This window comes from Hydractinia symbiolongicarpus, chromosome 7 (genome assembly GCF_029227915.1).
Source record: "Hydractinia symbiolongicarpus strain clone_291-10 chromosome 7, HSymV2.1, whole genome shotgun sequence".
In the NCBI taxonomy this organism is placed as follows: Eukaryota; Metazoa; Cnidaria; class Hydrozoa; order Anthoathecata; family Hydractiniidae; genus Hydractinia; species Hydractinia symbiolongicarpus.
The window spans coordinates 20118658-20141044 of NC_079881.1; the positions used below are offsets into that span (position 1 = coordinate 20118658).

Sequence of the window (22387 nt, forward strand, 5' to 3'; positions counted from 1 at the left end):
ACTCGTTATATTCCGAGTTTGATTTATTCTAATGCAGCCTCCAGTAAGAATTGGAATTCGTCATTCGTGTCCATGAAACTTCATGCTTATAGTTTTGTTACAGTCTTTATTCTCACAATTCTTATTTGATTTAGACAGCATGTTTACAAACTTTCTTGCAAAAAGAAACTTCAAGTGAAAGTGAAAAAATCCAGTGCGTGAACACTTATTTCGAAAAGACTTGTTCCGATATTGCGGATACTTTAAAAGATTTATCGGCAACACAGAGCACAACATATCCCAGAAGGCCTTTCGACGGTACTTGTTTTACAAACAGAAAATATGGAGTAATGGCGGCCGATAGTAATGATGATTTTTTCGAAAGTGGTTTAGTCAATTCAAGGAAGAGTATTGCAGAACTCAACCAGCCACAAACAGAAAAACCACTGCACTACACGTATGTTAAAATTTGATTTTGCATTTAAATCTTTGCAAAGAACTAAAGAATTTTGTGGAACTAGGTTAAATTAATGATACTGTGCACGATTTTCAGCTAGGTACCTGTAGTTTTTTTTCATATATGCAGGAAAATGCTGATACGTAACTAAAGTTATATAATAAATTCTTAGTAGCTCATTGAAGTGGCTAGCTAGCTCCTCATTTTTAAAGGCTACCTCCTGCAAAAAATAAATAAGTGCGCTGATGTTTTGACTTAAATTACTATTTTAATTGTCTGTAAGCAATATATAGCTAGCTATAGGAAAATGTTTAGCTAATTACAATTCCACATAACGTACAGCAGGCTTAACTAATAATTAGCCTGTAACATGATAGATAGTTGATGCAGAATAATTAGACAGTATGTACATTATAATTAGCTGATCATACGATATATACGGTAGAGGTCTTTCTTACTTAAATTTGAACAGTTTTTTGTTGATATCAATTTTAATTAAAGGCTTCTCTGTGTTCTTAGCACAGCTGACTAGGTCTTTTTTTGTTGAATTTGGAATAATGTGCTAATTAGCTACTCATACAGTTAATAATCTGCTCATACGGCTAATTATACAGTAAAATTAATATCTTTTTAGCGCAATTGTTTCTTGTTCTTGTTTTGGTTTTCATTAAAGCATAGCTTTATATGGAACTAGATAGATGTATATGGGGAGATGCCATCTGAATACAATGTTATTTACTATTAAACTTTTATTGTTGTTCTTAAACTACTGTGTATTATATTTGACATTTAACAACACTGTCAAAATTGTTGCAAGAAAATAGTTTTACCATCGGTGGCATATAGATTCGCAGGTTAAAGTTAGGAGAGTGTGAACATAATTTTGTGTACGGTATAAGATTGCCAAAGACCTAACTGCCACTTTCTAAGAAAGTTGATAAAGTTTCCAGCTAAGAGTAAAAAATGAATATGAAAAATCTCTTTAATAGAGGTTTTATATTCTTATATTCTTGAATTAGCTTTGTTTAGCGTGAATGTTTGTTATTTTTAATGGTGTGTTGTGCTTCAACTACTGGTGATAAGGATCTTTCAATTTAAATATGGTGGCAACCCTTACATCATCTGGAAATGTGTTGCCTTGTAACTGCAAAGGTACATAGCATAGCTTTAACCTTTACACTAGGTGCCAATTGTTATATTATTTTGCATGCAGTAAGTATAAGTATGTAATCATTTTTTTGGTAGACAAGATTTACAAAACTATTTTAGTGGTAAGGACAAAAAAAGTTCACAATTTGAATATATAGATAATATATAATACAGTGCAGTAATATCTGTACCGCTATTGAGCATTGCCAGGAGACCACACTATAGCAAAGCTAGAAGAATGTGAGGCCACCTTTACACCGAACTATGACCAGTGACAATTTAGAGATGTATGTAAACAACTATAGGTAAAAAAAAAGAAAAAGAAAGGAAGTAGAAACAAATAAACACACACAAAGACACAACACTAAGAAACTAGGAAAACTAGTCATATTTCACATGATGCAGATTGCGAATGCAAGTCGGTTGTAGTAAATAGTAATAACCATTTTAAAAACAGTTAGCGTAATATGCCTTGTTAGAAAACACTATTTTTTAATATTATTAATATTTAATTTATGACAAAGACCCTTTCTGGCTGTTATCAGGTTTCTTAATTAAAAAATTAACTAAACAATAATAATAATAACAATAATAATAATAAAAATAATAATAATAATTAATATTTGAAGTAGCCGGACTGTGTGAAGACTGTGTATGTTATCATGTATATATATCTAAACTTACGGGATTAGATTTTTTTTGTCCCTAAATTACAATTTCCACACTCTCCATACCACAATCCTGGAGAACATTTTTTTTGTGTTGAGTGCTATTTATATCTTAGCAATCACATTAAAGCATACAGAAATTTCTGCTTCTAGAAATAAAGCAGTATCACAGGTATCATTTATGGGTGTTATTGACATGTATTTCACAACCTAGTAAAACTTAAATTATTAATTATTTAAAAATACATTTGGATGTTAAATTTTTTGTTCTTTTTTTAAAATTTGTTTCTTTCAAGCAACATGTGGCCACTTAAAATGTTGATACTGAAAACAAAAATCAGAAAAAAATCTGTGGTACATTGTTGGAACAGACAATCCATGATATGTTGTTTATTTTTAGATAAAAGGGTATTTAAGGAGCAAGGAGCTTGTCTTGCTTTTTTTATTTTTACTTTCTTAGAATAATTAATTATTGACATAAACTATTGTGATAATTAAATAATTATCAAATTTTTAAAAATATACATTTTTTATCTACCAATTTTCTTTGTGTTCAAAAAAGTTTACCTGTATGATTGCATGAAGGAACACAGTATGGTAAGGTATTATTGAGGAGCCTGTCATAGCGTAGTGATCGAGACACATACAATGATAAATAAATTGGCAACTATTTACAGACATGTGAACTCACATCAGTTTTCGACATTGTTGACCTGAAAGTAGATCTATATTGATTAAGGACAGTTTTTTTATGCCTCCGTATATGTGTGCCAAGGTTGGCATGCAGAGAAAACTTCTTTATAATGTTGGCAAACCGACATTGTTTTAGGGATGTAGAAAAAAAAGGGGAGAAAAAATTAACATTAAGTTTTTAATAATCGTATGTTGTAGACAAAACAAAACCACTTCAAATCTTTACGCAGAACCATCACTTTAAATTATTTGATACCTTGAAAAATCGACTTTGCCGCTTTAAGGGAAACAAAGTTAAAGAGTTGTCAATGACAAGGAAGAATAACATGTCTGCTTAAATCCTCAGAGTAAAGGAGAATATATTATTATGAATAGGAAGAATAACATGTCTGCAAAAGAATTTAATTGAGGTAAATTGTGTTATTTAAATCCTCAGAGTAAAGGAGAATATAATGTGCCTACCTGTGCAGTGCCTCTAAATCGGTTTTGCTGACCTCGTTTTGTTGTAGGTCTGCAAAATTTTGCCAGCCTTTGACTACCGAACGTCGACACTATTGTATTGACTTTCAGTACTTCTGATTCACAGGACTGTATCACACCCCAACTTAACAATGGGAGATTGCACTACTTACTTACTCTTACTCCAGGTTTATCGTTTGTTTTCCCCAAAACAATTATAATAGTATGTGGTTTATATCACTATGCAAATATGATGAAAATATGTGTTAATAGCGCAATTATTATATATAAATAAACTTTATACAACAAATCGATTATTAATATTTTATGCGTTTCACGATGTAAGCACTTTTTTCTTTTATTAGGTATTTTTCCTTAAATTATATAAAAGAGATATTCATGTCTGTGGTAGAAAGGCATTTTAAAACAAACAAAAAATCCCGATTGACCCAATGACTAGGTTTTGAAAGCCTCACCTGGAAGGTGACAATCATAATTTTAATTCCAGCCTGACAACCTTTTTTAGATATCTCAAAGAGTTTCGTGTTGATCAATGTCAGTTATTTCTGCAGCACAAATGTACACAACATCGTCCATTTACTTGCTTTTCCTGGCATTTTTTAAATCAAAAACGTAGAAGACCAAAGAAAAACAAAAATGGAACATTCACATATAGCCCAGATGTATATTGTCAGCAGTATAACGAAACAACTGGTGAATGCATTCATGGAGATGAGTAAGTTTAAAACTAACAATTGTAAAAAATTATGGTGGCATATAATAGGTTTTCTTCTGTGTTTTTGTGCCAATTTCTGAGTTATCATTTTTGTAACTTTCCATTATAGCTGCCCATTCCTTCATCGTGTAGCTGGAGATGTTGAAAGACGATACCATTTACGTTATTATAAAACGTCTCCATGTGTTTATGAAACAGATACTAGAGGTTATTGTGTCAAAAATGGTCCCCACTGTGCATTTGCTCATGGCCCACATGATCTACGACAGCCTGTGTATGATGTAAGAGAGTTACAAGTAATGGAACAAGAAGAAAAAGATGGAGATAGCACTAAACAAATTGTGCCAGAAGACCCAAGATGGCATGGCAAGTTTAATTTTTATTAAATACTTTCTGAATATGATTAGAGAATATGTATATATAACTAAACTGTTTTGTTCAGAATTTTTTGGAACTACAGTTTTTTACTATCTGATAAAATTACCAGCCAATGCCTATAGCGACTGCGAAAGTTCTACATAGGCAGATGTATAGGCCAGGTGTAGAACAGTGAAAATTAGCATCTACAGGGTTTAATTTCCAGAAGCTTGTAAGGATAACATAAAAAAAATATGTTTAGAATCCATCATGAAGGTTTTTTTGATAAAATTTATTTTTAAAAATTAGCCAATGATGTTAGTTGTTTTACAGAAATTAATTGCTAGCATACAAATATTGTATGTCTTATTAGATACAAATTATGTATTAAGGAATTATAAAAAGAAAATTTTGTATTTCTCATTTTAGATACAAATTATGTGTTAGCAAATTATAAAACGGAAACTTGCCGGAAGCCTCCCAGACTTTGTCGTCAAGGATACGCTTGCCCTCAATATCATAACAATAGAGATAGAAGAAGAAGTCCTAGAAAATATAAATATAGGTTTGACCTTTTTTCACTTTTGTAATTGTGTAATCTGTTAGTGTACAGAACTATTTTAAAAAATTGCCAGCTATGCAATAAAATAAAATAAGTGACCCAATCTGGAATTTTTTTTATTAAAATTTATGGCTTTAAAACACATTAGATGCAACTTTCTATTTTATATTTAATTTTTCTTTGCACATTAATAATTACAGTTAAAAAAGTATTCTTTCCACTTTGCTGACAGGAAATATAATCAAAGAACAGAAACATACCAAAAAGATCGCCTTCCCCATAAAGATAGCAATTAATAAAAATATTTAATTCGCAAAGCAAACTTTTCCTGTTTCAGGCCTTTTCAGGAGAGGCGTGCAATAGCATGCGCACACCTCCACACACACGCACCTCCACACACACGCAAAATGGCTTAGGCGTGCTATTAATAGCACCTGCAAAATGACAAATTTTATAAGAAGTTAACCAGTGCAGCACACCCAAAAACACACCTACAATACTTGAGGTGTGCTTTTTGGCACACACGTATTAAAATTTTCCTGAAAAGGCCTGCTGTTTGAGAGTGATTATCAAAAAGACATTTTTTTGGTATTGTAAATATTAAGACCTGATGTTATTGATGTCCTATGTAGTTAAAATGTAATTCATTGTTTTATGGTAATCCAGTGATGACTACAGCAATTTTTATGCCTGTCTGCTACTTATTAACTCGTCAGGAATTGCCAATGGGAATTAAAAAGGTTACATTAAGACTAATGTTTAGTCTAAGGGTTAAAATAAAGCGTCTTAATTATCTTCTTTCTTTTCCAAAAGTAAGCATAGCTTTTATTATTATTTTTTGTTTCTGAGAGAAATTTTTTAATTGATTTGGTGAACTTGGCATGTGTTATGAAGTTATGATTAGGCTGTGGGAAATGTTTAAGGCAAGGTGGTGTCTTTGTGTCTCCACTCTTATGTCAGTGTTTGTTAATTTGACAGTCCATTGTGTGATTTGATGGGCTAACTTTTTGCAAAGAAAGTCAAGAATAAGATGAAAGACGTTCAAAAACAATTTCTGGAAAAAGTTATCCACAATTGCTCTGTGAAATGATAGCAGTTAAATAATTTACATGGATTATCAAAATGATGTATGTACATTTTTATAGACAACCAAATACCATAAATAACTCAAGTGGATATGACTTTGTTATTTTTTAGGTCCACACCCTGCCCTAATGTAAAACATGGAGACGAATGGGGTGATCCTGCTCAATGTGAGAATGGTGATAGCTGTGCATATTGCCACACAAGGACTGAACAACAATTTCACCCTGAAGTAAGTATATAACAATACACCACTGAAACCAAAAATATCACTTGTAGTATGAATGAGAATGAGTGTTGTGTGAAATTTATGCTTATCTTAAATGACAGATCAGAAATTTTCCATTTATGCTCCTAAGTTAGGTTTTTTGGACTGTGCTAAATAATTAATAATCCAGATTTTTTGTTAATATAAAATTGTGGCAAAAATAACTGAAAAAATAATAGTTTTTTTTTCTGATAATATATATGTTCAATCAAAGCTTTTACTATCTGGATTTCCTATATGTAAAGCAAAATTGGTCACAACTTTTAATAATTTTGTAAATTTTAAAAGAAAGTAAATTTAATTTGCTGTATAACAAAAAAATTTAATTTAATGGGTGGAAAAAGTAAATAATTTACCATGAATTAATTGTGTTGGGGACTTCATTTGTCAGATTAAGAAAAAACCTTTCTCAAAACAACATGCACATTTGTTTGCCCACAATTTTTGTTTGTAATAATAACCAAACCTGCATAAAAAAGGAAGTCACTTATTGTCATTACTAAGGTTAAAACCATGTTCAGCGAAATCCTATGTATAAACACATGAAAATTCACTGATTTTTAAAAAATGACATGCAGTAAGAGAATAAATTAACATTTTTTTTTGGCGAATGTTAAAAAAAGTTATTATAGTAGGAACTTTGAATTTGGAATCCGCTAAAAATTCAACAAATTTTTTTTTCTTTCCTTGACCCTGTTGGTGTTGTGTCCCTGTGTTCAATTTTTTTCCATAACTTTTTATGTACTTAGTAACAACTTGATATTTTTTTAGCTTTAAATTCCAGAAATACTTTTTTTGAAAATATGCTGAAGTTTTTTTGTTTTGTTTTAGTTCAGTGAAATCTTGGAGACTGTCTTTATTGAAAAAATTCTTTCAAATGTTTTATAATCTATAAGGGACTTCTTATCTTTGGTTTTGACCAAGTTGTTACTTTAGGTCTGGGCAACACTAAGGTTGGTAAACTTACCAAATTTAGTGAAAAAATTCTTTGAAATGCTTTATAATCTATAAGGGACTTCTTATCTTTGGTTTTGACTAAGTTGTTACTTTAGGTCTGGGCAACACTAACGTTGGTAAACTTACCAAAATATAGTGTTGCCCAAACCTTAAGTTGTTGTGCATTACACTTAAAACTTTTTTATGTGTAATGTACAAAAAGTTTAGAAATGTCAAATTGGGCTCAATTACCCCTCCCCATAGTATTAGGAGCCCCCAAGTAGCACAGGAATATAGTTAAGGTAAACTGTGTGCATCAATTAAAAAGAAAACAAAAGCAAAAAGGATGATGTAAGAATATAAATTTAATAACTCGTTGAAATTAATTCTCTTTTAGATCTACAAATCCACAAAGTGCAATGACATGCAACAGACAGCTCAATGTCCACGTGGACCGTTTTGTGCTTTTGCTCATATTGAGCGTAAGGACATTGTTTTTTTATAATCAGCACTGGGAACATATCTTTAATTTGACAAAGTAGAAAATCTGTTTGACATAATTTTTGTTATTTAGAAGATGGACTTCACTCTATAGATGCAACAAAGGGATCTATATCAATCATACCGGACAAAGAGGTGACCCCTGATTTTTGCTCTGATCTTTTAAAGCTGTTGATATTTTTCACAAATTCCATTGCTTCACTTTTTTACCCTGGGCTTAAATTCTATTCATTGAAATTATAATTTTTCTCAAACATTAATAAATTATTATTTATTAAAATACTTTTATGTGGAATGAAGTATAAAATAAACACTAGCCTAAACTGTGACGATTTCAGGGAATTAAATACGTTATAATTATCGTAGCTATTTCAGAATATTTATTTGAAAACAATAAAATTAACGCAAAATAAAAAATGGATTAGCTATAAGGCTATAAGCAATAAACAATTGTAAACTATACTTCTAACTTGATTTGTTTATCAATCTTTATGGATATGCCGCAGTATGGTTCACGCATAGCTATTTTTGCAGAAATTAAGTAAAGGACCTGATACACTTGTAAAATATCACTGAAATATACCTTATTTCTTATTTCTTAAAATATGTTCTTTCCTTATTTCTTAAAATATGTTTAAAATATGGTTATAATTTCTTATAATTTCTTAAAATATAGCTATAATATGTAAAATTTCAACACCTGGCATGTTCGTCATAGCCTCATAATTTGCTGCATGGCTATAATATTTAAATAAAATCAAACAAGTTTGATTTTAATAATATTGTTGGTGATCTGGTTTCGAATGCCCTTTGTTTGTGTGACAATAGATCTATTATCTGCTAGCGTTGTTGTGGCAACAATGTTATGAAATTGAATAAAATTATGACGATATTATAACAAATTGAAAGTATATTATAGAAAAATTATAACTGTATTATAGAATATATTTAATGATATTATACAAGTGTATCCTGACTTTAAGGCAATGTTTAAATAGCTTGCGAGCTTGCAAACCAACAAAGAACAATTTCCCTTAATTTGTCTTGTTTAATTTTCCTGAATGCTGTAAATGTGCGATCTGGTCCAGACCCTTTTAATTTAGATACTTTTATTAATTGTCTGGGATATAAAGTGACACAGTTTTTTCTTTGTAAAAAAACTAAATGAAAAAGGACACTAAATCTTAAAAATCTAGGTAACAAGCCAAACTGTCTTGGTTATTTATTTAGAAAATAATCATCTAAAGAGAAAAACATAAAACTGATAAATAACCCAAAGTCCCTGATTTGCTTAAACAGAGGTGTTTTCTTAGGTAGGGCTGCCATTATATCAATAGATTGTATGCAGCCATAAATTTGTAAGAGTTATAGCAATAATTTAGAGATAAATAACTATAAATACCTATTTAAATTTTTCGATATATATAGCACATTGGTAAGTGATAATTATTGCAATATACTTTGCTTTTAAACTTCTTGGAATCGTCACCACTGTTTTGTTTCACCCTATTAACATCAGGATTTTTGGCATGGAGCGATATTTATATAGAAGCAATATTTTTTGAAAAATAAATTAATTTTATATATATAGATTTGTTTCTCCAGAACTATTGTTGTGTGTGTCATTATTTTTAATAAATAGTGCATTAAAAGGGTGTTGAAGGAAGAAAAAAAAATGTGATGTCATTGATGTAGATTGATATTTTCTTCAAATCATGTCTGTATTTTACTCTTATGTATACTATATATATTTGCTAACTTGATAATCAATGTACTTTAGTAAACGCATAAACACAACATCGTACAACAATCTTGAACGTTCGTTGTATTTGAAATTTAAATGTTAAAATGAACTTGCAACAATATCTTTATAGCTTTTACAGCGTCAAGGATCTTGCATTTCCGACCATTCTAGTGTTCACAATTCACCATTACCATCTCCTGCTAGCTTGCCATCCAGTCGAGCAAATCGTTCATCTTCCTTATCTGGACCATATGCCAAGATTGTAGAAGGAACTGTCTCTAGTCTAGCAAATACATCTTTAAGCAGTAGTGCACCAGCATATGAAAAAGCACCAGGTTCAGGAAGAAGAAGTAGCAGTAGAGATAGTGACCAGCCACAGGTATTATATATATGACATATTGTAATTGTATGTGATTTTAATTTTTTTTGTTCTGTTTCCATGCAAAAAATATTAATTAGTACACTCCCCATCATCAAACTGAAGAATGTTTTATTTTTAGCATTTCTTTGGTCAGTTATCTCAATCTTCACAAGGATCCGAACCGCGAACACCCTCAAAAGGCATGTCAATATCAGCACCGTTATTTCATCCAGGAGCACTTCCAGATGAATCTGCGCTTGATAATGCTTTGCTGGATGCCATGGCAAATGTAGATAGCACTTTCGATTTTGATTTCCCAGATAACGCCTCAGTGGGATCCTCCTTTGGTGGTAGTACTGGAGGCAGTGGACTTAATACTAGTAATATAATATTAGGACAATTTTCAAATAATGGATCAGATCCTGTCTCTATACCTGGAACTGATGTTCGTCATTCATCGTTTACGTCACAGCAGTCACATTCACCTACCTCTCCGGGATTACAGCCCAATGCAAATAGTAGTTTTTATTTAAATCAGGTAATTATTTTTCAGGGTATCTATTTGGGTAATACAGGCCGAAAAGTAAAGCATTTAGTAATACACTGTAGTAACCATCTTAGGTTAGTATTATTTTGATTTTATCTCGTCTTTAAATGGAAAACTGTAGATAAATGAACAGATGACAAAGAACTTTTTAATAAAATTGAGAGTGATCATGTAATTTAAAAAATCCTATTTTGTTTCAATCATATCTAATCTAGGCTCGACCCTTTAAAAGTAACGAAACTCGCGAATGAAATTATTTTTATTATTAGAGGATCATATAACTAATAAAGTGTGTATTTGTATATCCCTAAGATGCCCTCTTTCCCCTTATACTTTCCAAACTGGCAGAGAGAATTTTAGGAGCAGAGGGAGCATTTGTATCATCTCTGATTTTTTAGTCTTCTTTATTTTCGGTTCCTAATAATAAAGGTTTATATCTATAGACTAGTATTTCCAGAAAGGATAAGATCTCAGCATTATTTATGCAAAGGGAGAAGAATTTAAGAAAATTGCTACCTTTTTACCAAACGTCCATTTAGCTTAATATCCTATCACTTGATAGTATATATCTCTTAATAAATTTTAATGTTTATCCTGTCTTGTGTGGTTTTACAAATGCATTTGATTGAGTGAAGAATACTGTAATGGTTCACACCCATATCCAGTATATTCAGTATTTCTCCGAAGTTCTGGTTATTGCTAAAAAAAATTATTGGATATAAATGCAAATGAGATAATAATAAATCAGATAATAATAAATATAAACTTTAATTTTATTTTCCAGGCAGTCATAAGTCTACATTTTTGTTTTCAACTAAAACAACTAAAACTCATCTCCACAATGACACGTACTCATCAATACTCGCTGCAAATTGCGTTGCCAAATATACTGAATATGTCTGTACCATAACAATACCCTGACTTTATTATACAAAATTCACAGTTAATTAACTTTTATTATTCCCTCAATGCATTTTTTTATTGTAATTATTGTTTTAAGGTGTTCTTAAATTTAGGCCAAACATGAACCTAAATTTTCTGATAACCTAGGTTATAATATTTTTTTTATATATATTTTAGTATATAAGTTGATTTTTTCACTATTGTATGTATGTTTCAATATAGAAATAAAGAAACATGCATACAATACGACATTGAAAGGAAAGGGTATTTCCTGTGAAGTTTTTTAAATTTATTTTTTAGATTTAATTCCCCACGGACTGTTTATGTATTTGCTAGTTTTTTTCATTGTTCTAGTCTGGCTCACGAGCTAGCTTTATGAGAAGCCCAAAGTCAACTCCACTTGGATTATACGAAATGATTCAATCTCCTAAATTCAATTCTCCTGCTCTCACTTCTCCCCTTGCACTTGGAAACTTTGGTAACAACAATTCTGATGTTCAACGTCTAACTGAAGAAGTCATGTCTTTACGTACTAAATTAGTGTCTTGGGAAGACTCCTGGAACCAAGCAAAGCAAGCATGTGAAGCATGGAGACGGGAAGCCGCTGAAAAGGACGAGAAAGCTAAAATGGCTGACCGTGAGAGAATACATTCTCTAATAAAAATAGGAGAAGTAAGGAAATTATGTTGGAATTTAAGTCAAATTAAATACTTTAAATTTGAGCACTGGATTTAAAAAAAAAACTATTTTAAAATGTTTGATTCAATAGTTGCTTTTATCTTACTTTTGATCTAATGCCTCAAATGGTGCTAGATCAAAAGTAACCCTAGTCAAAGGGTATTACAGTCAAAAGTGTAGGAAATACCGATAATAGTAAGAAAAATAGCATTAAACATTTAATTTTTTTATAATCTGAAAATTAAAAAAGTTTGAAACACAACAGGCTTCCATCTTGGTTTGATAGATTTTTCCACACTTTTGCAGCTCTAAAAGGGAATAGGCTTTTAGCAAAACTCTGTGTTGGCCAGGGATTTTTGAACTTGTTTTTGAAAGCTCTTCCAATTTGGAGACTATTTACCCATATAAAATTTTCAGCGCATGTAGGCAAGAACTGTTTGATTCATGAATTTGAAAACAAGCACAGTATCTTTTATCAAATACTCTCTTTTGCAAGAAAAGTACGAACATTTTGGTAATTTGTTATTTTGAAAAACAAATCCTGTAAGGTTATTACAAATTCAGAATTTCGAAAAAATACTCGAAAGTGAGGCAACTGGATAAATGGTTTATACGCCATGAATTAGTTTACTAAGTTCAGTAATAAAAATAAAAATATTTTTGTTGTGTTAGCATTTTTGCTATTTTGATCTTTAACTTGTGCATCATTTTTAATAAAACAGTGTGATCATGGCTATCACAATGTAGCGAAAGATCTAATATTGTTTCTAAATATAACCACCAGTTTGACAAATGTGTAAAAATACTGAACAATAAAATGATTTAGCATTTATGGATAAAAGTAAAAACTGGTGTTTTGTAACAAACTTCTATGAACAGATGTTCTGGGTATAATATATGTATAATACTGTGTTGTTGTGCTGCAAAGTTTTAAGCCATAAATTCACCTTTTTTAAACAAGCAGCTTTAAATTATTACCCCTTTAATATAAAAACAGCAAATCTTTTTTGTTTAAAGACGTTTTTCACTTGATTTGATGCTAACTAAATATTACAAAAACTAAACAATTGTCAAGGTTTAAGGGATACTCCAGACCAGCAGATCTGGTCTTTGAAATTATCTCTGGCATCATGAATTTTTAAACAGCAGCCATGCCACGTCTGTTCGATAAATACACAACAAATGAATTACTTGATCGCTAAAGTAGATCTTCAACAACGAGACTTCAACATGATCTTTTATTATGTTTTCTCAGAAAGGAAATTACGCTTGTTTGGGAATAAGAGAGTGTTCATGATTTTGTTTTTAATTCTGGGAACCAGTTCTCGAGGCTTTAAAAGCACGGTTATAATTGCAGACTTTAGGTAACAATGATCGAACGTCTTAAAATTATTCATACTTATATATCTATTGATCAGTGTGGTTCTCTCAGGCAGTTCATTCAAGATGTAGATATTAGAGCCTTGAGACGTGTATTGGAGCTTTATCATGAACTTTCAAGCTAAAATTTATATTTATACATAAATACATGTATACATATATCTATACACAAATATATATATATCCTAATATATTTATATATGTATGGCCCCTTATAGGCGTGTTGAAGTGCCAAAACATTATTGGCTCATCTTCAGTGTCGATATTTTTTTTTTTTTTATAGCTTGTTAAAATAGCTGCTTGTGAATGTGTGCCTTTCTTTTAGGTTGAACACGAAGTTCGCAGTCTGAGGCAAGAATTAGAAAATCGAAATTGTGGCCAAAGTGTCCATTTATTAAAAAATGTTAGTGATATAGAAAAATTACCAATTTTAGACTTAAAGCAAATTTTCAATCAGTTAAAAATAGATTTGGACCTACTTGAAAAAGTAAGTATGCGAGATTATTTCTTTTTTTTTTTTTGGTATTTTGACAAAACCGAATGTAGTATAATAATTCTTTACATTGTGCTTTGGCCTATGAAGTCTTATTTTGTCTGAGAATCAGGCAATACTCAATAAAAAAAGAAGTAATGTTTTAGGCTTTTATTTATGTTGAAGATAATATAGTTTTAAGAATTTTCTGGAATTTTTTTTTTTTTTTAATATTGCAGTTAAGATTTTATGACCAATAATATATTTGCTATTTTGGGACCTTTTTTGGGTCGTTTGGCAAATTTCTCACACACCATCTGTAAAACCAAAGGTCTACAACAGAATCCATATGAAATCAAAATAGATCCAACACTATTTTCATGAGTTACATAATTTCAGTTGCAGAAAATTGCTGTTATGCGTTTGTTGTAATTTAAAATAAAGTTCTTAATTTAAGCAACTCACGTTGCGCCATTTAATCCATCTCCGTTTACTGTCTCATTGTCGGTTGAAACCAACCTCTTCTCCAGGGCATCTTTTATCTTTTCTGACATAGGGACTGCAATAGTAACATGATTCTGGCGCAGACGTCTAGGTCCTATGTTGGGATTGGGCAATGTAACGTCACTCATTTATGCGTTAACGCGGTATGTTCGATTCAATTGCTCTGCTCCACTGGGGTTAAAAGGAAAATAGTGGTTTTAGTCGGGAGTTGAGCTAGAGACATTTGAGTTCGATGATCGTTTTGTTTTTACCCTTAAATTATAGAAAAAATTATGGCATTCCATATCCAGATTTGCTTATTTTGTATAGCCACCTGGTGTAAATATTTAAAAGTGACAGTGAAGGAATTTATGGCTACCTAGCTAGATCGTATTATTTTTAAGAATGTATATGTAGATCAGAAACTCATCTATTGGGCTGGGATAACATATACCTCTTAAAAAGGGCTTTAAGAAGTAGTGTAGTAGGTAGAAGGTACTAGACAGCTGAATCCTTATATATAACATTTTCACATTCACAAAACATTTTGTCGTTTTAAGATGTCACAATTTAAATATGGGTAAACAGTTTTATCAATGGGAGTGTATTATGCCATGTGGTCAGTTTGACTGATTTGTATATTTATTTCAATCAAAAAACTTTGTGGAGACAAATATTAAGTGTCCAATGGTGAATTCTAATATTAGGTACTAAAGTTTTAGCTAAAGTATTATCGTTCTAAGATTACTTTTGGCACATTTTGGGAGGCTTCAATTCTGATATGCTTTTAAAACTAAATTCTGATTAATTTGTGTTCCGTTGTGTAGTACGCATTAATTCTATTTAAACTAGGTCGTAAGATATCGAAATTTGTCAAACATTTGGCCTTAAATCATAATGTCAACCTCAGTTTTTCTAATTTCAATTTACCAAATGCATAGCCTTGCCCTGGCCAACACGGATTTTAAAATTGTGCTGAGTTGAGCTTAATTACTGTTTGGCCTAAAAAGATGCTGACAAGCACAGTTGATCTTAAATTTTCTTACCACTATGCACTTGCTTTGAACAAATCATTTTGTTCAATAAATTGTACATACCTATGTCTTTGTTATTTCGTCAAAATACATTATTTTCTTCAAAATTTTCTATCGCCTTCCCTTAAAATGTTTAAATTCTGAAGCGTAGGAAATATAACTGATACAAACTTATTTCTCAAGCTGATTCCTATACATCGCTCTAAAATCAACAAACTTATAACAACTTTTTGTACTCAAGTTAGTGCATTTTTGATATTCACGAAATAGGCTGTAAGAAAGCTTAATCACGACGCTTTAACTGTTGGAATTTTTTATCCTTTTTCTTATAATTGCTGATCTTATAACTTAAGCGCAAGGAATTCTGTTATGCTACATCTGGCGTGCAACACCAACTCTCTTTTCGTATTAACATAGCTCATTGTTGTCAGGTAACCTAAAATTTTCTGTGTACACTTGCCACTCGAAAACATCAATAACAACAAGTGTTTCTTTCACTTGTTTGCTCGTCCCAGTCCTATTAATATTTTGCCCACGACCCCATAACTTGCATGTCGGTTTTCACAAAACTAAAAAAAACATTGAAAACTACAGAGTGTGAGAATAGGTATACCTTTTTATCGGCGTAACATAACATAACGAGAGAATTAGTATGGTTTTGGCCAACTCTCTTTGTCGCGAAAACACACTGTTCCTTTTACTTGTTTTGGTTCCGTCACTATTTTTTCACAACACGGCCTACTTTTAGAAGAACCTAGGTTATCAAGAGAAATTTTAACAATTATAAAATAGTCATGTGAACAGACCTGTACCATGTTCGTAACGCCGTCTGAATGTCAGAAAATACAAGATGCACTGGGGACGGATTTGGGTCCAAACCACCCCTTTTACTTCGTTTACTGTTTCGTTATCGGCTTAAACCCTCGTTTTACGATTTAGGTAATAAGCAAAAAGGAATCTATGAAGTGTACAATATGCGAGGAGACGCCACGTTGTGTCGTCACCTACCCATGCACGCACTGCGTGATGTGCGAGTCCTGTGCTGCAAAACAAAACGAGTGTCCATTCTGTCACGCTGTTATCACGCAAAAGAATACAATTTTTATTCCTGTCTAGCGTGACTGCTTTTAGGAAAGTAAATTATTATTATTATTATTATCATTATACTTGAGCGTTTACGTAACTCTTTTTTAGTTTTATGTTCGTGCGTGAATGTCTCCCTGTATCATTCTTTGTCAGAAAAAAAAGAAGCATGTGTTTTTTCTACAAATCAATAAAATTCGTCTAGCACTAATTTTTTAAATTTCTTATTTTTATATTTCTATCAAAAACTCGAGACTTCCAGTGCGAGGAATGAAGTGAATTGTTTTCCGTGGTGCTCATTTATTTGCTGTTATTAGTGTCGTCCATTTTGTCATGATATATATAGGGCCTTATAAAATTGGTAATCTTGCCGTTTTTGTTTTTTCTGATCAAAGTTTTTAATGAAAGGATGAGGAGTTGTTATAGTCAATACATTTTGCAAAAAGAAATTTTTAAAGTAGCAGTGTGCGGCAAGTTATAAAACAGTCCTCCTTAATCTTCTTCTTTTCTTAATGTTAAATATATATAGTTTTTAGAGTTGAAACTTTTATTTAAAAAAATAGCATAGGAACACGTTTTTACAATGTGTGTGTTTTTTTGTAGACATCATTGTTTTTGATGGTGTCATTAACTATATTTGGTTAGCCTATGAAACCAATAAAAGCATGAAGAAAAAAAAAGGAAATTGCAAGAACAGAAGAAACAAAAGGAGATTCTGCTGTTGCTCTTTCTCTGTGAGGTTATGAGAGTTTAAAAACTTTTATTTAAAACGAAAATTCTATGTTTGGTTGACACGTTTATAATATAGATGGTTAAGTTAGAGTTGTTGCTGTGGTTTGCATCTTTTTTTTTTTTTTTTAGTTGTCAGCCAATATATATAATAATAAAAAAAAAAACAACAACAACAATCGAGCATAAAGTAGTTAAACGTCTTCGCCAACAGGTCATCTGTGTTAAACCCCCTGATTCTAAGGTGTCTACAACAGCATTGCTGAAGACACATGCGCCTGTAACGTTTTTGAAGGTGCTAATCTTGCTTTGCTAAAACTCTTTTTTAGCTTTTTGCTACTTATTTTCTTACAAGGTTGATGTAGTCTTTGAGTTTATTGAATTTGGGTTTTATTGCTACCGGAAGGAAAGGAATTGTTTGTGAAAGAAAATTTGTGGAGTTTAAGTTTGCGAATAAGACCGCGAAAAAAGTTGCGAAGGCGCTCGTTTTTATTGAAATGGTTGAATTAAAGGTTGCGAATAAGTAACCTCAAAAGCTATTGTTTTGCTTATATCCTATGTTCAAGATTTCGCATTTTTTTTCTTCCGCAATTTTTCCACATCTATTTCTTCCCTTCAGACTCATAGTTATTGAATTTAGATTGTCTTTAAAATTTTAATTTTGTTGTTTAAATATTATTTCAGGGTGCTAGGGAACTCCTAATAAAATACTATTTAGCAAAGTCGATATACATTATATTTTGTGATATATATCAACTTTGATAAAAGTATTCTCTAATATATATTGATCTCCAAAAATTTCCATTTATCAATGTTGTTCAGGCAAAACATTTTCGTATCCGCTCCTGTGTAACAACAGGATTTGTTCACAGAGCTTCTTTTAAAAAGAATTATTTGTCGAGCAACAAGCAGACCTTTTTCTGACAAAACATAGCTTTACGTCTTTCCGCACATAACAAAAACTGATGCTTCATGCTTCGAAGTGGTCACGGTTACACAAAACTAATTTAATCGTATTAAGTTTTGCTCAGTGATTGTGAACAGGGTATCAAATAAATTCGGGAAAATTACAGAAAACTTTCTAAATTTGACATAAAACAATTCTTGATGGCATTTGAAATGCGTGTTTGTTGTTAATATTTGCGAAGGAAAGCTACTACCCAAATTCTTTCTACTTATTTTTATATGTTGTCATACTGTAATTAGTACCACTATCCTGTCCTGTAAATTATCATCTTGTAAATTATCTAAGAATTACACTATTATGAAGCCTGGATGAACATTTCTCCCTGTCCAAGTTGACAGAGTCGACGTTATTTGTTATTGGCTTTGAAGTACATCAGAAGGTAGAAAGTGTTATCTTCTTAGTATGCAGAAATTCTGACTGAACCATATTGAGCAACAGTTATAGTTGTGGTTAAAATTGTCATCCAGGCTTGATAATCTTGTGGTATTTATTCTGAAATATTATTTGTGCTTGAGAATTAAAAAACAAAACAACGAATGCCAACACCGATTTTATGAGCTCGACAAATCGGCCCTTTCTTTAGTATTGTCACAAGGATCGTATAAAGCGAAAATAAAGAAATGCTATTTAAACGAACTACTGAAGTAGTACTTATTCTCACATCTCAAGCGGCTGCTCAGTTCCCTCACGAAGTTCTTCTTCATATCGTCCAGAGGATCCGCCCATTAACTTAATATCACTGTTTTAAACAATCTCTGATCATCCTTTTGCACGTTTGAATTAACGTACCCGCATTTTTTTCTTAGTTTTTCATTTTGAATTATGTATGTATCATATTTAGATTTTATTCTAATCAACCATTTTCTTAATATGACGTCATACTGATGACTTGTTGGAGACTTATTTTTACTTGACCATGTAAGGAAATGTTGGATTATTCAATATTGTGCTTGAAAAGAATAAAAAGAATGATGAAAAAAGTATATATAACCATTCCCGTTGTATTTTATTGCCTATCCTCCGAATTCTTTTTGAACTTCTCGGCGTTTGGCGACTTCATTCGGTTTAAATGCATTGTCACTTTTTCTGTCTAGCCACATTTTTGTGCATTAGACGAATTCAGCTTACCAAAAGTCAAAGAAGCACGAGTGAAAAAAAAACACACTAAACTTAGGTGGCTATACAACTGGACGTAACTTATCAAGGGTTTCTTTACAGTCGAAAACTGCGTTTCTGTATAGGTTCAGGGTAACCACTGTCAGGAATTGTAGGGAATTTTAAAAAGTATAACAAATGGTAGGAAAATTTGGTAAGGAATTTTAAACTTTCCACAAATCCCCGAAATGCATATGCTTTCCATTTTAATATAATGTTCCCAATGTCAGTTTTTAACTTTTATTTGTTCTTGGTTTTTATTGATTTATGGTGCTTTTTTGCCTCCTTGAGCAGTCCGCTATTGCATCAGCCGTAACTACCTTTCGTACAAATTTTAGCGAGCACTAAATTTGGCCATATTGGTCTGAAATCAAAAATTTAAGTGCTCGCTTAATTTAATTTTTTCATCCATCGTCAAAATAAATGCTCGCAATTTTTTTTCTTTTTTTTTTCTTCTTTTGCCAAATTAAATGCGTAAAAATTTAACTCTCTTACGGGCCAAAAATTGTGACAAAGAAAAAAACTGTCATGCGTGCGTCTCGCTACTTTCAGTACCATTTTTGTTTGTTTGTTTATATTGCACACTGCAATGGCACTGCAATGCCATTGATTATCTGAAATTTGTTTTTTTACAACATAATTATACATATTCTGTCTTACTTCAAAACTAAGAATGTTAAATAAATTAATAAATAAATGAATATAGTAAATACTCATTTATCAGTGCCTCCAACTTTCGAAAGAGAGTTGGCCAGATGAATGTCACTCAGGCTGTATTCGATCTTCAGTGAATTGTCGGTACCATTTTGCGTGACAGACGGACAGACGTATACGGGTATTATAATGACGTCAGCAAATGTTTAAAACCTTTATCTACTTAGGTGTTTGTCGAAAACATATGATCCTATACATTATTTTGATCAGCGCTTTAACTCTACAAATTACAGGCAAAAAGTAAAGTAATTTCGTTCAATTTTTTTGGATTTGCACTGCTGACGTCAGTAAAAATCTAGAACAGCCTATTTTTCCATTCTCCTTTTGCCTTAGTGGATTTCTCCACGGAACCTTTCGACTAGTTATAACGTAGATTTTTAGAAAAAACAATTTGGTCCATCGGCAAAATTTGTACGAATAAGAGAATTATCAGTTCACACTGACTGTTCGGTGCACGCAAACAATAAACTTTTGTCACGCCTTGACAATTTTTCTGCAAAAAATGTAAAAAATCCTATGACGAATATCTTTTTATCTGATAGAAGTAGCCCCACAAAGTGTCGTTTGGAAGATATTTTAGCTCCCTTTTTCTCCTTTATAGCTGGCTTGCTCGATAGCTAGTAAGTATGTACGTTTTTTTACGACTATAAAAAGGGGTATGTTAGCATTAATAAAAACGAGATCGAAGTCAGCACCAAAAATTGAGATAGCCAGCTAGCCACCAAACTTTTCTCACTTATATATAAATTAATTCCTACCTGATAAAATACACAGAATTTAAAAAAATTGTATCCAGCTCCTTATGTATATCAATAAGGCTACTGTGTGATGACAACAGATCATCAAGGCGACCAAGAAAATGTAAGCACTTTTTAGTCATGACTGTACAGTTATTTGGTCTGGCCACACGAAGAGGCTGTGTTCAGATTGGTCATTAAATTTGCAGAGATAAAAATGAACCATCTTTATTGTCTTACGAAAAAATGGAAATTCCCCGAGCTAAAATGTTTTAGCCTGGACATAAACTTAGCAGCGTCTGGGCTCTGTGCTTTCTCTATCCATCTATATATATATCTATCTTCCATAAGGCGATTTTAAAGATTCCGCCGCGCGTAGCGTTGACGGAAATCAATTAACGTGCTTATGATCTATTCCTTGGGCTTTGGATTTTGGGCTATGGCTTTGGATTTTTCGAAAATTCTAAGCGAGAATAAGGTTGGTCAGAATCAACACATAACTTCCAAAGAAGCAGTTTGTAGCTAAATCTCTTCGTTATTGCGTTGTAATCTATTAAAATAGGATAACATGCGAAAGATTTTGGAACTTAGTTCCAAAGCGCCCGCGGACCATAAATCTGGAAGTACTTATGTTTAGGTGATAAAACTAGGCATACTTGTAGTAGACGGAAATAAAAAAATAAAAATAAAATTTGACATTGAGCATTTGATTTTCTTTTCTCGAATACAGAGTTAGAGTAAACCGCCAAAATAAGTTCAGCAAGGAAAAATGGGTCGGGTTTTTTATTAAAAAGTATTAAGGAAAATTCAAGGGACCCAAGAAAATAGTTCGAGATAATGAAAATTCGAATTAGCCGGTGTTTGTCTTCCGCGCTTTTAAATTCTCATGCACGTGGTCAAATAATTATTTTTTAAAAAAATGCTACATTTGCAAATTTTATTATCACAAAAGAAAATACTAAAAGTTCATTCACAGAATTTCTCAATTTGTGCGCCTTGCGAAGCTTTTTTATTAAAAGTTTCATTTACAGGTTTTCTTGGAGTTGTTTCCACGTCATTAAATCGATTAAAGGGTGGGGTATATGAAACAAGATAAAAGTCTGCTTTATAAATACGTCTTTTTTTCTAGGCGGAGAAATAAGAAAATACAACCTAAAAATAAAATTTGATAAAAATGTTTTTTCTTTTCTGATGACTGAATTGAACAAAATACAAACTGAAAATTCAAAAAAAGTCGAAACAAAAATTATCCAGTCAAATAATACTTTATTACGCTGAAAAAAATGGCCTTGTTTACTTGTGGTCTATTACTTCTTCGCTTTACTTTTGGTTCATTTATTTGTTGTTGTTTTGTTGTGGTTTTTTTACTGCTATTTTGTTTACTTGGTTACTTCTGGTATATTTGCTTGTTTACTTATGGTTTGTTTACGTGTTTACTTGTGGTTTGTTAACTTGTTTACTTATGGTTTGGTTGCTTGTTTACTTGTAGTTTGTTCACTGGTTTACTTGTGGTTTGTTAACTTGTTTACTTGTGGTTTGTTTACTTGTTTAC

At 31.7% G+C, this 22387-nt stretch overlaps 1 protein-coding gene across 2 annotated transcripts; it reads left to right on the forward strand.

The window, feature by feature from the left end:
• Window positions 1-287: 287 nt before the first annotated feature.
• LOC130648712 (putative E3 ubiquitin-protein ligase UNKL) lies at window positions 288-19222 on the forward strand. Of its 2 annotated transcripts, XM_057454784.1 has the most exons (13): window positions 288-436; window positions 3932-4141; window positions 4251-4507; window positions 4928-5063; window positions 6258-6375; window positions 7745-7829; window positions 7922-7983; window positions 9723-9971; window positions 10093-10491; window positions 11758-12075; window positions 13787-13948; window positions 16390-16585; window positions 17137-19222. In XM_057454784.1, exons 1-12 carry the CDS (start codon window positions 330-332, stop codon window positions 16564-16566), a joined length of 2280 nt encoding a protein of 759 aa, XP_057310767.1. In that variant the 5' UTR covers window positions 288-329; the 3' UTR covers window positions 16567-16585; window positions 17137-19222. The 2 variants fall into 2 exon arrangements, with proteins under 2 accessions (XP_057310767.1, XP_057310766.1); XM_057454783.1 differs by having other exon boundaries at window positions 16390-19222.
• Window positions 19223-22387: the final 3165 nt, after the last annotated feature.

Coding starts and splice junctions, on each gene's coding strand:
- LOC130648712 (XM_057454783.1), top strand. CDS start 330: ATGGCGGCCGATAGTAATGATGATTTTTTCGAAAGTGGTTTAGTCAAT. Junction 6,376..7,744: donor AACAACAATTTCACCCTGAA/GTAAGTATATAA, acceptor ATTCTCTTTTAG/ATCTACAAATCCACAAAGTG. Junction 13,949..16,389: donor ATTTGGACCTACTTGAAAAA/GTAAGTATGCGA, acceptor TTTACGATTTAG/GTAATAAGCAAAAAGGAATC.